This window comes from Rhyacophila brunnea, unplaced genomic scaffold (assembly GCF_057557595.1).
Source record: "Rhyacophila brunnea isolate RB1 unplaced genomic scaffold, BYU_Rbru_1.0 scaffold_13, whole genome shotgun sequence".
Taxonomy (NCBI): Eukaryota; Metazoa; Arthropoda; class Insecta; order Trichoptera; family Rhyacophilidae; genus Rhyacophila; species Rhyacophila brunnea.
In genome coordinates, this window is record NW_028232785.1 from 2,071,929 (window position 1) to 2,090,120 (window position 18,192).

Genomic DNA, 18,192 nt, shown 5'->3' on the forward strand with positions numbered 1-18,192 from the left:
TGCGAAGTGATGTGTCGTGGGTGAGAAAAGGTTGCAAGGCACTGATTTACGTATGTAATAACCGGTATCGGTGCAAGTCGGTTTACAGGAAGCCAGGCGGGAACCGCGCCAATTTTCATTGCTGATTTTGGCAAAATTCATGAATACAAAAATGAAAACCTAACCTAACAAATAATCCAGTAGGTACCTACATCAGCTATTTTCAAAATTTGTTTGCCGCTGGTTTCCTATAAACCGACAAGAACAACATACCTACCTACCTGCACTGTTTGAAAACACCTCAGAAACATTGGTACTTGAAAAAATATGACACCTGACAGGATTCGAACCTGTATACATCGAATTCTGGCCGATGTGCTTTACCAATTTAGTCACCAGTATTATATCCAATTACGGCATAACTAGCCGTAATGTGATTGAAGCTTTTTACAAATTATGCTAGTATTATTGACCTTTGCGGCTTGGTCAGAATACAATGGGACAGCTTCCAGCAGTTCCATTATTCGAGCAGATATGTTTTAAAATTGTGTATGTTCATAAATAATGACACCCTCACAAATATTGTGATATAGTATATTCTATAAGATCCCTTTAGAGCACAGTGTAATTAGTAATATAATGCTTTCTGCGAATATAATAATATTTTATAACTTAACAGTTGAGCAAAGGAAAGGGTGAAAAAATGAGATTACATTTATCATAAAACATCAATTATTTATTAAAATACTTAAAACTACCTATCTATTAAAAATCATCAATCCAAGAGGTACTTAACTGGGTGGTCGACTTAAACTTAAAAATGTAAGGAGGTGTAACATGTAATTTCTTTGCTTGGTCTAAATATATTACAATAAATCATCAATGTTATAAAGGAAAAAATCAATGTGGATAGGTAGTTACATAGGTAAGTATTAAAAGTAATAAACTTTAGTGACCAATCAAAACGTGGGCGGACATTTTTCTCAGGATGAGCACCATGGTGTAGAGTAGAGAGCCGTTACACGGCCCAACTCATCTCGCTCGTAGCAAAGCTATATTGGCTTCCTGGAGTCGATTCGCATACGACACAGTTCGGGCCATGTAAATCAAATCATCCACATTATGGTGAGCGTGGAATTTGTTCAAACAATTCTCATACTGCAAACAAAAAAGCATTGATAAGATTAAGCAAACGTGTACAGAAATAACACAGAAATAAACAGAATATTACTTAAAGTATTTGCTGTATAAACGTATACTACGTAGTCAACAATTTATTGTTTTTACATTTCATTGCTTGTTTGACCATTAGATGGGTGAGCAGCACATTGCATAGAAAGCCTTGGGGGATAGATAGCAGTGGTGAAGGGTGGAGGTAGGCTGTTAAGAACTGCCATAAATAGTGCACATTAATCTTTGTCAGTCATGCATATTTTTTTCATTGAAATAAGACAACAACTTACAGATGGTGTTGAGTTAGTTTTTTTAAATTCAATTAAACCCTGCGAAAACAAGTCTTACAGATTAACATCCACATAGACTTTTTTTGAATACACTTTTTTATCCCAAATTGTTCCATGAGATTTAGTCGACCACCCTTGTCATATAGATACATATATTTCGGACCATGAATTGGATCTACAATATGGCTGCTGCTCTCTATAAAGACGTGCTTGGTGAATTGTGAATCTGAATCACTAAACTGTTTTACAAGTTTCACAATGCAGATAATAAACACCTCTTCTCTGAAGTGTATATTGATTTATCTAGTATCAACTATGAAACAAAGACAGATGACAAAATGACTAAGATGGTTATACATAATTATTATATCTTTAAAAATGAAAGTTTATGTCTTGTATATTAATAAAAAATGGGATGATATAACTGCAAATCAGACTGCTCTAATTAAATCCAAGCTTCGATGTCATCTGGGAATTGATCAGTGACTTTCTTGAGATGTGCACGAGCTACATCTCGTTAAGATTGAAAGTTGATGTAGCGTATAGGGATCCAAGAATTTTTATTATCTCGTAGTTGTTTGGTTGAGCCTTTATGACATTTTCGAAACATTGGGAGGCCCAGTGAAGGAATAATTGTTGAATACAATAAAACAACTTAATATATTTATACACTGGCTTTGGATGAATTATTTGAATTCGCCCACCTACAGTATTGACAATAATAATTACAACATTATATAGACTAGAACATAAATTTCAGTCCTTATACTTGATAAAAAAATAAGAAAAAACTCAGCAAAAAGTTGGATGGCAAAATTAAAAAGTGGGCACGATCCTCAGCCATGAGTGAACGACCAAGAAGAAGGATGTATGTGGCAGTGAAGAATTATGGACCGAGAAAAATGGAGGAAGCTAAGGAGGCCTTCATCCAACTGTATTTCGACCCCGGCTGATGATGACTTGATAAAAACTTATTGTGTGAACAAAACAATTATTGTAAAGCAATTTTCTTAAGTGGTGAATACCAGGTCATATTCTATTATATACAAAATTTGATTCATAGATAGCATAAGGATCTCTTCGAATTTTCATACTGACATACTAGTACTTTTTAATAGTTTAAATTAAATTATAGATTCTTCAAGATGTTACACAAGATTTAACAATGAAACATTCATCAATCTTCCATACATAACTCGGAACAGGTTCAGAAACAAACCTAATTGATAAAAATGTTAGAACATGACGTGGGAATCAACCCTAGATCTATCGCATGCCAGCTGAATCAGCTTGAGAAGATCCAAGATTTTTCGAATGGGTATTTTACTGAGGCTGTTCAAAGTTAAATATTTTCAATGAAGACTTACATTCTTAAATCACGTGTATTATTCAGGAATATCAACTGTTAAGCTGTGGACCCAATAGGTTGAGCAAACCATCATCTATTTCTTGTAAAAAATATCTGTTATGAGACCTCTTCGTGAGGCAGCCGAGATCCACATCAGATTGTAGGGCCAGTAAAAAATATATTTTTAACTGTACGCCTATACAAATATGATATAAAATATACATACATTCTCTGAATCCCCTCGATAAAATAATATACATCTGCTCGAGGTCTAAGTGGGGCAGGACAAATGCAGAAAGCGCAAACTACGTAGCCTGGTCGTGGTGTCTCGTGCAAGTTAGTAACAGCTCTCCGCACACAACCCCTGATTCTCTGTGTTGTGGAACGCACGCAGAGTCAGGTACTGGACTTGGATTGCAATCCTGAAAACAAATAACAAAACAACTGAATGAACTGAACTGAGAAAAATTTTCACCCTGCTGAATTAAGCAGATACAATAATTGAAATACTATTATGATTACTAGATAGATGGAGCAACGAGATCTTTTTAAAATTTATGTAGAAAGAATTTTATTCTTTTCCTCATAAATTTCATACTCATGTGATATATGAAATTTACATTATGTATGTAATTTTATTAATCAGACATTATTATAGGTTCATATAATTTCTTCATGTTTTCTTTACACAGATTAAATGGCCCACATGCTCAGCGTAGGTTAAAATGGAGCTTTTATGGTATATTCAGAGCATAACCCTGGACATTAATAAGACGTTTTAGATAATCAATTTATATAATTTTGAAGCCTTATTATCCTCTATATTTATTTTAAACATTTAATGACTGCATAAAGTATTTTTATTACATAAAATAGTATTCTTTTAAACTTCTCGCTCTAATGTTTTAGAATATAGTCAAATTTCGGTACATCCATGTGCAGTGGTGTTAATATTTTTTAGATTCATTAATTTTTAAACGCATTTACAAAACCATTAGTAAAATTAATGTTAACATTATATTATAGTGACATATTTACGATAAAAAAATATATTTAATAATCTTTGTGATTTATATCTTGATTAATAATCTGCATTTTATTATTAAAAAATTGACACGATTAACACATTTAAAGATAATTCTAAAGATACTAATTATAAGCTATGTCTTTGACCATTCAAATATGATAAACATCCTACGAATAATGTTTGAATTACAATAATTATTGACCTAGGAATAAGGTAATTTCTATTGGCATTTCCCAGTGGTTAAGCTACAACATACGGCCGTAGCCATAAATTGACAAACGATAAATGAAGTAGGGAGTAAGATCATGGTAACGCGCGTGTTTGAACATGTACCGATTTAAAAAAATATATTTTTTTCGGTTAGGTTAGATTATGGTTACAATGTAAGTATCCCATACCTTGCTTTATCCTGATTATTTAGCTTTATAAAGCAATGACCCATGCCGAAATGGAGAACAGCCAGGCGGTTGGAGTTGGTTTTCAGAGTTTTCCTGTAGAAGCCGAGAGCGCTGCGGTAGTCTTTTTTATTAAAAGCGATGTACACTTTCCATTCAACACAAAATTGAATTGAGCATCCGCCATCCACCACTTTATTACCCTCCAACAAGCACAAGTATGCTCGGCCCAAAAGATGATTCTGCAAAAAAAAAAAATGCGGATGTAGGTACAGCATTTATGCCAGTAAATAAATTTGGCTGTTGTATAATGAAAAATCAGTTGTTTTCATTTTGTTTTTCCAAGTCATGTTGTGAATGGATTGAACTTGTAAATTGTAAAGTTCACTTCATATTATTAAATATACTTAAATAAATTTGAACAAATTTGACTAGGTTGAATAAAATAGGTAATGAAAGTGGGTCTTACATGATCATACTTGATGATTTTGTCGGCAGTGGTGTATACGTTTGTGGCTTTGGTGAACAGATCCTGTTTCTTGTTTTAATTCTTTTAATGGTTAGCTTCCTGCACGCAGTATGCGGCGAGCATGTCCAGGCACCGCATCTGATCTTCCTCTGAGTTAGAATAATCGATGTTGGCCGCGGTTAGTGCAGCCCGCATCCAAGATTTTGATGAAGTCATCAGTTCTTTTTGTTTACGTACGGCATCTGTATAGAATACAAACATTTATATGAGAATACGCAATTTGAAAAAATAAAAGGACCCTCGCAAACGATGTCAATAGAAATCAAGATCCGACAGGTACCATCCATTCATTCAAATATCATTCTCTCTGGACATAAAAATGTGGATAAATGTGGTTGAAAAATTAACCCTGCCTACATCGCAATAAGGGTTATTGTTGTACAACATTTCTTTCCAAAACGCTAATATATTTATATTATATTGTAGCAAGTAGTTAAATATTAACTTTACCCACATTGCAAAAAAAGGATTATTCGAGATTTTTGAAAGATGTCTTTGACCTATTCTGCAAAACTTGCCCACTTTAATATTGTGATTTTGTATGAAACGGTGTAATATCATGGTACTTAGGTATACAAACGAGTAAGTTTTAATACCCGCTCGGTTATTGTAACTTGGTTTCTATGGGGCACTATTTCTTTCAAAAAGTTTGAAACGTCATATGATGAGCAAGGTCTTTTTTCATTGAGGCATGACCATAATAGATTAAATTGGACTAGAAATCATGCATTCTTGCACGCCAATCGAGGTATCGGGAAGATTCTACAGGTGTCACTCTTAGCACAGCTATGAAAAACGCCCAACGTTCGGTACACTATGGTATATGCTCGACTCTGTGTGTCGAGACGTGGTGGTTGGCGATGGAGAAAAGCAAACACCAGAGAGTAATCATTACCCATAAAATTGATTAAAAAAGTATACCCCCTTCATTTAGTTATTGAGTATAATATTAATATACCTACTCAAAAGGGTTCGCCATCCCGATTATAATTGATAGTTTTTTCTACAATAGACTGTTTTCCCTAGGAAATTGATGGTGACATTCTAACTTCACACATTCCATGCGTAAAATCTAAATTTACTACTTACGCCAACATTGACCCAGATGATAAATGGGATCTCTCTAGGCGAAGAATTTATTAGTATTTTTTTCATCTCATGCGGTAGGTAATATTTGTTCAGGATCGAACTTCGATCACCTGAAAATAATTTAGATTAGGCAAACGAAATTGGTTAGGTACGTTAATCACAATATGTCATAAAATTAAGTAAAATCACATCACAAAACTTTTGCTAGTTCAATGTAATAATTATAACGAAACTAAACATTCAAAACGATACATTGTTATAAAATAAGTCATGTTAAAGGTTTATCTTTACACTATTACCAAAAATCAAAATGTTTCGAAGTCGCATGACCTAGCACCGGCGGTAGGTACGAGGGACTAAAGAGTGACGTCATTACATTTTAAGCATACGCATTGCGAGTTCAGTACCTACCCATGTTATGGGAATTCACCGTCTTCGAGCTGCATTGAGAAAACGAAACTTGGGATGCCCCGTAAGGAATTATTGTTTTGCCGTAATCTATTTTCACATTGCTGCAGAATTCACATATAATAATTTTCTTATAAGGAATAATCGTCAACTTAACCCTTTGTCTGCTGTACTGTATAACGATACGCTACGGCGTACGCCAATCGATGTATGAAGCTTCTCTAAGCAACATAGAAAAATAATGAATCATTTCAGCGGGGCTTATAAAATTGGTATCAAAAATACGAATTGGAAGTTAAAGGCTTAAAATAGTATACGATCACTTCGTTATAGTTTTTACGATCTGCTATCACATAAACAGTAAAAAATAATGATTCATATTATAACACAGCATAATGATATTATTAATTATAAATGATTTGCTGTATTTTTTACCTAACAACGATATTATGTAGCTTACTGATTGTTTATCTTTTTCACAAACTGCAACACCGCATGCAACTCTAGCGAAGTTGATATGCCTAAAAAATGTGTGCATTTTTTTAACAGTAGTGAGATAATAATGATATTATCATGGGAAAAATGTCTCTGTTTTGTACAGAATACTACAAGAAGAAACACCGCTAGATTAAAAACTCAGGTTAAATGGACGAGGCTCAAAAACAGCAGTTAATAAAATTGACAAAGCTCCAATTTCTACAAATATTTAACTACGTATCTATTTCATCACACTATTTCTCATTGTGGAAGGAAACAAGCCCTACTATTCGATATTTGCCCGGTGACATTACAAGTACGTTTATGCATCAAGACTTCATATCAAAAGATACGCATCTCAACTGTTCACAATATGACGTTTATAGAAATCTAATCAAAGAAATTTAATGAAGATAGGTACCGACCTACATTTTTTACTAAATTGGGACATGAGGAATATGAGTAGGTAGGTACCTATCTAGTGTGAACAATAATATTCACTTCATTTTCAAGAACACGAGAAAAATGATTCTTTGGATGTACCTAATTCTAGATTGCGACATTTGCGTTTCATACAAAACGCATAGGTAGGTAGGAGTAAAGAAGAGTTGATTAAATGGTTGATTAGCACGTTTTATGCCTTTTTCGCTCTCAAGTGTGACTTCAAAAATATTACCAACTGATCGGTGCGAAACAAACATTTGACGTTATCTGCTTTCTTATATTATATTTTATGATAAACTCAAACCACATTCATGCCGAAGAGACCACTCTTAAATGATTCCATGAATAAACAGAACTTAACAGTGCTCGAAATGGAAAATTTCACGAACAGGAACGCTCTATAATTTTCCGAAAAAACGGTAAATATGCTTAATTTTTTTCTTTACATACGTACCTACTCGTACGTACGTTGGATGTATAAATGCAACAATAAACTTTGAACTTCTTACGTGGATGTATATTGAGCAAGTGGGCAAGGATTGTCAGCGCCGCAGGCGAAAGAACCTCATCTCAACAAAGTATACCGTCATGAATTGTATTATTCTTTACTCTTACTTTATCTACCACCCATAATCAGCAGGCATGTTACTTCTACCACCACTCGTCACTGCTTATAACTTATATTACTGTCTCATTTGGGATATTTCAGTTTGTTAATTAATTAAACTTAAAAAACAACATATCCATATACCTACCATAAAGATTCAAATTAAAAATTAATTTACATATAACAAATTTTACAGATTATAGATTCAAGACGAGCACAGAATATTTTTAAAAAAATCAAAGAAATAGTATTAAAATAGTGTTTAAAAAATAAAGAAATAGATGCAGCAACTATTAGAAAAAATAGTAAGTACCTATACAGAGACGAGTAAATACTAAATTTATATAGTACATATCTGTACACCGATAGAGCTAACTACGCCATTTAATTATTTAAGAAGTTATAAAACAAAGAATTTATAAATCGTTCACATAAACTCGTTCTCACGCAGGAGGAATATACCAATATCCGAAGCGATTTGGTTGAACACAGTGTGTAAGCGTTCTTAAGATAAATCAATCGGATAAAGCCATGGATGGCATCCACACAGCTTCAAACAAAGGATCCTCAAAGATTTCTTTTGAACCTTCTCCACCATAAGGGCCATTAGGCCATACTTACTTCTAAGAAAAGCTTCAAGCCATCATCACCAAACTACGTAATTATAGCATTTTAAATTACCAATGGTGTATCATTAATTATCGGCTTTTGAGCTTTGAGAATCGATGTCTCCGCCGAATCTTAGGGGTACATTGGTACGACCGCGTTACAAATACCCGAGTTCGTGAGCACAGCAGCCTTCGGTGATTGAAGTTATCACGAAGAGACGATTTACGTGGCTGGGACACGTATTCCGGATGCCGCCAAAGAGTGCGGCACTTCGTACCCTTGTGGCACAGCCTCAAGGGTTCCATCGCCGTGGCCGCCTCTCCCTCACCCTGCAGCGGTGCTACAAAAGCGACCTATTTGCTGCAGGTCTGACATGGCGGGAGGCGCAAGGCGATGGACCGAGGGAAGTGGCGCCAATGCTTGCCCTATGCCCCAATATTAGGACATGACAGGGTAGAAGAAGAAGTATCATAATTATATAAGATAAAACATGACGGAAGGTGCAACTCGAGTTGCTAAACACGATTCCTATAGAATAATATAAAATTGTCATTAATCAATAGGTACCAGTGGCGAAGGGTGGAGGTAGGCTGTTAAGATTCGCTATAAATAGTGCACACTAAACTTTTTTAGTCATATGTATTTGTTTTTATTGAACTAAGACTACAATTTACAGATGGTGTTAGTTAGATTTTAAAAATCAATTAAACCATGCCTAAACGAACCCATAATAGTTTTGGTCTAATTTGGGCAATACGACAAAATTGTGCACACTTTTTCATTCATGGTTATTTGTTTTCGTTGGATTAAAAATACATATTACACATATTGTTGGTTATTTTTTTTAATTCGTCAAGCCCTGACTTAATCAAACTATAATAAATAAAAAATATTATTCTATTTATAAAATATTCAAAGTTATGTATGATTTAATTGCATATTTTTAGATATTTTATAGATAGACATGTATTTTTGGACTATTATCTATTATGGCTTGGTTTCTCAGGGTTTAATTGAATTTTAACAACTAACCAACACCTTCTGTAAATTGTAGTCTTATTTCAATGAAAACAAATATGTATGTCTGAAAAAGTTTAATGTGCACTGTTTATGGCGGATCTTAACAGCCTACCTCCACCCTTCGCCACTGATAGGTACCTACCTATATTCAACATTATAATGACTAATATTGTAGTGTATGTATATACCTATACCATAGGCCCCACATCGTGAAGCTGGCCCCCAGGCTAGGATCTTTGGTGGGGCCCCCTTCTTATCGTTAAGAATAAAGGCAGTATGTACGGGGTAACAATAATATGTATATTTAGTGTTTTATTGTATATTTTAAAACATCCATACGAATTATGGAGATGTCGAGTATTGATAAACAATTAAGAATTGTTTCTTATAACCACATAACTATAAATAATAGTATTGTAAGAAAATTCTTTTTTTTACTATTAAAGCAAATTTGTGATGTGTGTTTATCTCACTTATCTGGTCGATTCGCCTCGCCGGGCTCCTCCTGAGCACGGGCTCCCAGGCTAGGGCCCTCTCAGCCCCTCGTTGTGGAGTCCATGACCTATATGTTACAATGATGATGCTTTGGTTACCATTATTGTAATATACGTACACTTACCACCTCAGATTAAAGAACTTACCACCGTATTTATTTAATCTATGACTACCATCTAATCTAATGTTGTCCGCGCTGAACACGTACCTACCTAATTTGTGAGTGTATTTTAAACTAAACGATTCAATTTGTGATGTTTGTCCTTACCTAGTCTCATTATAGTCATTATTATTGCCACGGTGATGAATAATGATAATACAGAACAATAATTCATTATTATGATAGTAATAAAATTTTATTGGAGGATATTCCTTTTTTTTTAAACAAATTTACAAACAAAAATTAACTAAAAGTTCTCTACATAGTAGGTATCTATTATTTCTATTATTTTTAAAGTAGCAAGTTACAACGTATGTAATTATAACACAATAGAAACGTCCCTTAAAAATAAACTAATTACGGTAGGCTATTCAATAGTTTCATACCAAAAACATTTTTGTAGGAAAATGGGATAATGGTACATTCATTTATTATTCATTGTAAAAATAAGGGTTTACGACACGTCATAAATATTTTTTAACACGTCGAGTCAATTGTCGAAATGACATTGAATCAGAAAACCCTGTTTCAACTGTATTGTCGATCTTAAATGCTTATCGGAGTGAATTCTTAATGTTTTAGAAGATTTACACGAAGTACCTACTACTTAATTAAACCTTCATAAAATTTATAAATATCCACTCATATTTATCATTTTCAAAACGAAAAAATTCTGCTTGTGGCCACTGGTCAACAGCATTATATGTTAAATCAGTTTGGATACCAACGACAAAAAATATACTTATATGTAATATATAGAAAGGTATCGCCTGCTGAGATGTTTAACCAAAATTTAAGAGAACAAATTTAAATAATACAAAATGTTTTAAAAAACAAGCGATTATCACTAATAAGTATATTTTAGCGGAATTGTACGATTTAAATTACCAAACTTTATCATATTAATTTTACCACCGAAAATTTTGCCCGCAAAAATAGACGTGGGTATAAAATTAACACGACGATTAGATGGCGATGAAAATAAATAAATTTTATCACTCACAATAAAATATAAGTAATAAATTAGTAGGTAAGTAAATTCGCAATGCATACCAGTCAAAGGTAAAAGCGAGACTGTACTGAGATGTTTCATACTTTAGAAATTATTATACAAATATGTAGGTGCCAACTTAATTTTTCATTGAATTTAAGTTATTTAAGTACAAAAGGTTTTCAAACAATGTCAGCAAAGGCACAATTCTTTTGTAGCTTGCAGCTGTAGTTACTTTTTTTATGTAAGTATGCAATTATTTGGAGTGTTTAGACAATGCATTTAGACACGAATGTATCGACACGAAAAAGAAAATTGAAAGAAATTTAGGGATGTCATAAATTTTATTTTTAATCCTTGCACGCCCGGCATGACATAACTTCGTTAATTTTTAATTTTGAGAAAAACTTTAAAATATACATCCACACATAAATATCTCAATCTAACGAACCGCAACGCAATTTTAAATGAATCCACGAGCCGGAACGGTATATTTTGGAATTCCACGAACCACAACGGCGCTCCGGTGCGTTCCTGTCCATTTCGAGCGCTGGAACTTAAGAAAAAAACGGTGACAAAACAGAGCAGCGATAAACAGAACTATGACATTTCAGGAGAAATATAACTTTTAATAGGTATTTAAAATTGTCGTAGCAACACAGGTTTTCAATACGCCGTAATAAATCAAATTAAATATGAGTACTTATATTATAATATAGGTAGGTAACTATTCTATCCATACATATACTGCATTCCTAATCGCTGAAAGGAGGACTCAACTCGGTGTTGTCGGCAAGTTAGGTACCCAGCCAAAGCTGACTGGAAGAACGAAATAATGAGTTTAATAATTCTGTGAAGATAAAAAAAACAGGAAGATCGCCTCTCTTCTAATTATAGCAAGGAATCAATCATTTTGAGGCTGCTGTTGAGAGATGTCCCATGACTACAAATTGTTATAAAGGTTTTTGCAACGCCATTTTTTCATTGTACCTAGTCACCCAAGCATTTCGAACCTATAATATACCTAGACGAAATAATATAGCTTGCCAGCGATTATTATTAACCAATGCCCATACAGGTCACATTGAAGTTAAAAAAATGTATGATAGGTAGGTACCTACCTACCATTAGTAATCGAGTGACAATAGTCGTGCATGATTATAATTTTTGAGGTTTTTACACCGAATATGTATAATATGTACATATTTCTTTTATAAGTATTTAATTAATACATAGATAGGGTGACTTTTATATTATATGAAAATTGGCTATAGCATAGTAGTTGGCCGTTTCAACGTTTAGTTGATAAAATAAGGTGTCAGTAATTATTTTATTACGTCGTCTGTTGATATGTATAGCTTGGTCTCCATTTTCACACAGAACAACTTGAACCAAAATTATTCCCTGTGATTTATAACACCGCCAAAATTTATAACTTGTTTCAATATTGTGGAGTTATTTTAAAACATCAGAAAATTAAAAGACCAGAGCAGCATTAAATTTCACTGCCACAAGGTAACAGCTTCTACTGTGCAAATACACAATAATAAACAGTTACAGTTACAGAAACAGTAAAGAACACTAAATGATATTATACAACCATAGTCTAATCACGAACCGACAATCATACATAATATTATTATTTCGGCAAGATGATATTGAACCATCCGCATCTGTTTATTTGATCCACTGTGGCGCAGTTGAAAAACTATGTATTCCGGTTAAAAAACCTAAACGAAAATTGAAGAAAAAAATTAAAAACTTCTTTTTGCAATAGTGAAACGCAACAGTTGTTATTAAAATAGGTACGAGTACCTAATTCGGAAAATATTATTCTTTGCAGATGATACATAATAGGAATTATCGATATTAATGATATTTTAAAAATTATATAGTACTTATAGCAATTATTATATTTAACACAAAAAATATTGCTCCAGTATTGGAAGATAATGATTTGTTTTCGTGGCTTGCATTATGTGGTGCCAGATAATATCTCAGATGGTATTTTAGATAAATCCGGCATTCATAAGAGAAACAAGGACGATTCTGAAATGATGGATACAGAGAAATACTGAAACCTGGTTTTTTCAATTATTTTTTTAATGGTTTTTTCATACTATTTTATGTTTTTTTTTTAATTTCAATAAACCTTTTTTATAAATACATATGTACCTACCTACGTTATTTAACTTTACTGAAATCTTCATGATTATACCATTTGGAGCCATATAATAACCATTTATTTTTCGTCACCTAATTGAGCGGAACTTGTAACTCCACTTTGGTCTAAAATGAGTTAAGTATGCAGTGTTATAGTAAATTTAATTATTGTCTATCGGTCTGTCACTTAATAAATAAACCACTTATTTTTCATCAATTTTCTTAGAATTGGGCTCTTATCTTCAAAAGTCTAGAAGCTCGTATATTTTTGTATTCCTTCGCTGCAAGGTTCTTTTGTGATTTCACACTATTTTTCGGGTTCTGTAGACCTACTAATTTTGGGTCCCGGACCTGTAGCCCTTTTTGTAAATTCAGCCCTGCTTGTAAGAGTAAATAATTACAAATTTGGAGCACATCTGAAATCCGAACAGCCTATATTATATTATAGACCTTGTAGGACTAATCGTTAATAAATAACATAACATATTCTCAGGAATCGGTTCTTACAACTATAAAAACTATATACCTACATGCAATATTATCTCAATAACATGACACGGAACGCAATTTTCAAAGAATCCACGAGCCGGAACGGTATCTTTTGGAATTTCACGAACAGGAACGGCGCTCCGGCGCGTTCCGGTCTATTTAGAGCCCTGGTTTGGTTGTATATTTAATGATGCCAATGTATAATTTAGACTAGTAGACCAGTAGGCGATTTTTGGCGTCCAAATGCTTATGCTAAAATTTTAATAAAAACCTGTGCAACTGTAAGTATTTGAGCATTGTGTTTTTGTCCTTAAAATATATTAATGGTTTTACGTGACGAAATTAACTGCTATCATACGTTATTATATTATATTATATATAACATGTTTTCTTTATACGTTAGCGGTGCGTAATACGTTTCTAATAATTTCAGTAATCCGCAGCTGTAAAAAGGTTTAGAAACACTGATTCGACCATTTTAAGGGATAAATAAACATTTTAAACATAGTATGGAAGTTTAGGTCAGAAATTTGAATACCTGAATTGAAAACTATTTCAGTCAATCAAATAATTTAGATGGACTAAAATACCTTGTTCAGCAAGAAAAGAAAAAATACCTACGCCAGAAGTGAAAAGGAATCTGACAAAATTACTGAAAAATATGTGTTCACAATAAACCTACAATGCGTTTTGATATATCCAAAATCTAATGTGTCCAGCGCATATTTTAAAACAAAACTTGCCATTCATAATTTTACTCTCTGCAACCAAAAACGATTGATGGTCTTTGCAATGTTTTGATTGAAGTCGAAAGTGGGCTTACTGCAAATTAGCTTTCCAGTGTAATATGTCAATAATTTACTCTTCCTCTTCTGCCTCTTTCTACGACGACGACGACGACTATAAAACCACTATTCTCTATAGTGATGGAGCAGGGAAAAAAAAACCATTAAAAAATTTAGTACTCACCAATGCTTTATTAAATTAAAATTGCAATGCCACGTGCAGTGCACCAATGTACAGTAAAAAAAGGAGAAGGACCACACTCAAATTGAAGTTGAACGATTCGCTCTGTACTTGAAATGAGGTACAGAAATAAAAGTGTTCATGCTGATTATGTAACTGCGTTTAAAGAAGCCAGGAAAAACCTAAGCCATACCATGTCAAATATTTATGCCATCATTTTAATAAAAAAAATATTGGTGTTAGATTTTACAAATCCATAGGTACGACCAGGAGGAAAACTAATGACTTATATTCGAGCACTGCAACATAATGGATCTAATAAATGGGAATATTAATTTCAAACTGCGTTTTAGTGAAGAATAGCAAGAGCTCCCTGTACGAATAAATTAAAGTACTATTATGCAACCAAAATTCTTTGCAGCCTCCCCTCAACTATGCCAAGAAAGGCATGAAATAAAATAAAATAAGTAAGAATACCTTCAGTTCTTGAAAACAAGTATGGTGGCTGATTATCACTAATTTTATAATAATCTGTCAGTTGAAAGCTAACTCGAAAATTAAAATGAATTAAATATTATTTCGTTCATTTATGTGATGCTTATTACCCCTATTTATGCGATTTTTTTGAATTTTATAACATAATGTAGACAAACAATAGATACTGTAAAACTTGGTGCTGTTTATTTTAATTCAAACATTGTAACTCCCAGCTCAAATCTAAAAAAAAAACAAAAGCAAACCATGTAACTCCTCTATATTCTTACTCATTTATAACATTAAAATACTAAAAGTGTTTTTCAAATTTCCTAAACCAGTCGGTTTTATTTTAAAACAGTTTTTTCTTCCTTCTGTGAAGTTGGTCAATACGGAGTTACAAGTTCCGCGCATTTAGTTGACGGAATCTCATTCCAATATTATCTTTTGAAGAAAATATTGTTGCATAAAAATACATTGCATTTTTCAAAAATGTGCATACCAACCTAATTATTGTATTATAACTTATTTATTTTTTATTACGGATCATAAGTTAAAAACAAAAGGTAAGTATAATTATTATTTACTTCGTTTTTGCTTGTGAAATTAACATTGATCCATTCAAAATCATAAATAAAAAGACAAATTTTAAGTTTAATAATGATTTTTTTTAATAATTTGACACTTTTGTGTATACAGATATTAATTTTTAAGTAATCTATTATAAACCGAAATATTTAGAGAGCATACACCGTTTTGGCTATTTTGCGAGACTCTGTTGACTGGATCTTCCAAACGGATGCGGTTGTTTTTGTTCGGGATATTTTGACGGGGTACTTAGTGAAAATGGAAAAATAGGAATTTTTCGCGTAATTTATTTGGAAAAACAATACTAAATACATGAAAAATCATGTAATTAAATTACTCAAAGGTGTGCATTTAAAAAATGTGGAAAAAAAATGTTTGATGTTAAAACTTGACGGCCATTCAAAATCAAATTTATAGCTTAATGTAAAAGATAAAAAATTGAAAAATCATGTTAAAAGTTAAAAAAAATATATGTAATCGAATGCATTTAACAAAACAATTTAAATGTAAATTTAATGGTTCAAGTATCAAGTCACTAATTTTAAAAACTCTCATCCCTATAATAAGAATACGTAATGTTAATTCAAAGTTAACGTACCAACGTTACCTTATCTTACTAAATCGGTTTAACTATCGCAGTATACAGTAATTATACATAATCGTTGAAAGTGTTGAATAGTTTCATTCTACGACTAGTGATAAATTCCTAATTCGATTTCCAAAATATCTACATAAGTAATTCTTTCGGAAATATACTTTATTCCTGTTTACATAAATATATAGTTGGCGTTATCAGTTGATTCACTGGAGAATGTTTACCATGGAAGAGAATAAAATAACTTTTGAAAAACTAACCTCGGCAGCGTGGCAGGGATCGTCAGCATCCTCTTGTTTGATGTAAGTATTTGACTCTGGATTTTTTCTATGTAAGGACACATCGAACAAACGTTGCTCATTTGCATCAGGCTCGAAGTCACCTCCTTCGCGTTCTACGTCCATTTTACGATTTGAAAGCGTTCGTTTTCAAAGATTATGGAGTCACACTGAAAGCAATCCTGACAAACCGGTTTATTCTGGCAGCCGTGATAGTAGACGATGATTGCTCCCGCCATAGAGAAAAGATACCGAATAGTATTGCCACATGATATGTATTATTTTAATATGGCGAATTTAAACTTAACGAAATAGGTATAATTATTATGCATGCTAACAATTCTATTATAAAATATAAACAAAATATGAAACATTGGATGTATGGTCGACAATCGACAGTCATAGGTGATATCGGTCTTGATTATTATGGCAGTGGCAGTGGCAATGCAGACGATTTGTCTGGAGATCAAAATCGTTTAGCCAATTGTCTATTAGCACGAGTGTCAATCTGGCATCTCTAAGCCTCGCCTACTACGGTCTGTGTGCCACGGTCAACTTGATGACCAATTGCATGCATAAAATGGATATTAAACGCGAACCAGACGACTCCGAACCTGTTGCAGAAGAGAAGCAATGGTTTGAGGTACCTGTGAATCATGATCCAAACAGCCAGCTGCTTACCTACATAAAGCAAGAGGACACTGACGAGGCCGGATACATTTTTGAGGTTAGTGTTTCATAACGCATTGTTGTATGTCGTAGTTTTGTTTGTTTTAAGAATTATGTTGTCAGACGTTTTTAACAGTGTATGTCTTTTGTGTAATAAAAACCGTGTGCAAATGCGACACAGTTCCGAGCGGCCTACGTCATCCGTATAGCCCTAGTTAGTTTTGCTGCAAACACTGTCCCTGTACTTTTAACTATGAGTTTTCGTAACAATTGATACCACATTGACATTGTTATTGATACCATTGCCCACAAACAAGGCATTTATTTCCATTTTGGTAGTATTGACTTGTGTGTCCCTGATAACTACCTTAGAAATCGGAAGCATCACTTGTTTGTTCTCCCGAGGTGCAGAACTAACCTACCTTGGTGATGCCAATTGGGAGGGCAATAACTCTGTTCAACGAAATCGCTTCGGATGTTGATATATTCCATCTACGTGAGGATAAGTATAGGTGGACGTTATTTTATAAATTCTTGAAATAGGGTCTGCTTAACTCATCCGGTGTACTTCCTTGTACTTATATATTTTTTTGTATTTAAACATTTATACTGTGGAATCTATCTCTTTTATTATGTACCTAATATTGTTTTAATAATATTTCGTTGTTTCTAAATGTCATGTTGTGAACGTCTTAAACTTATAATTTGAAATGTCCACAATATGTAAAATAAATGAATGGGATTGAATTGAATTGAATAAAATAAAGTCAGCTGCTGTAAACATGGGACTCCGGATAAACGAAACTAAAACAATGTACATTCCTGTTCTTGACAGTGCAACAAATGATAATAAAAGTTTTGTTATTGGCGGCGACGATTTTGAAACTGAATTCATTTATTTTTCAAGGGTAGAAATAAATCGCCGGATC

General features: G+C 33.2%; 1 protein-coding gene across 1 annotated transcript; it reads right to left on the reverse strand.

Moving 5' to 3' along the window:
* Positions 1-696: 696 nt before the first annotated feature.
* On the reverse strand, positions 697-16,720 carry LOC147076121 (RNA polymerase-associated protein CTR9 homolog). The gene is made up of 4 exons (XM_085940236.1): positions 16,577-16,720; positions 4,216-4,454; positions 3,017-3,212; positions 697-1,137 (listed from the first exon to the last, which is right to left on the reverse strand). Exons 1-3 carry the CDS (start codon positions 16,718-16,720, stop codon positions 3,128-3,130), a joined length of 468 nt encoding a protein of 155 aa, XP_085796362.1. The 3' UTR covers positions 697-1,137; positions 3,017-3,127.
* Between the last annotated feature and the right edge of the window lie 1,472 nt (positions 16,721-18,192).

Coding starts and splice junctions, on each gene's coding strand:
- LOC147076121 (XM_085940236.1), bottom strand. CDS start 16,720: ATGGACGTAGAACGCGAAGGAGGTGACTTCGAGCCTGATGCAAATGAG. Junction 4,455..16,576: donor ATCCCTGCCACGCTGCCGAG/GTTAGTTTTTCA, acceptor TTTTTTTTGCAG/AATCATCTTTTGGGCCGAGC. Junction 3,213..4,215: donor AATAATCAGGATAAAGCAAG/GTATGGGATACT, acceptor ATTTGTTTTCAG/GATTGCAATCCAAGTCCAGT.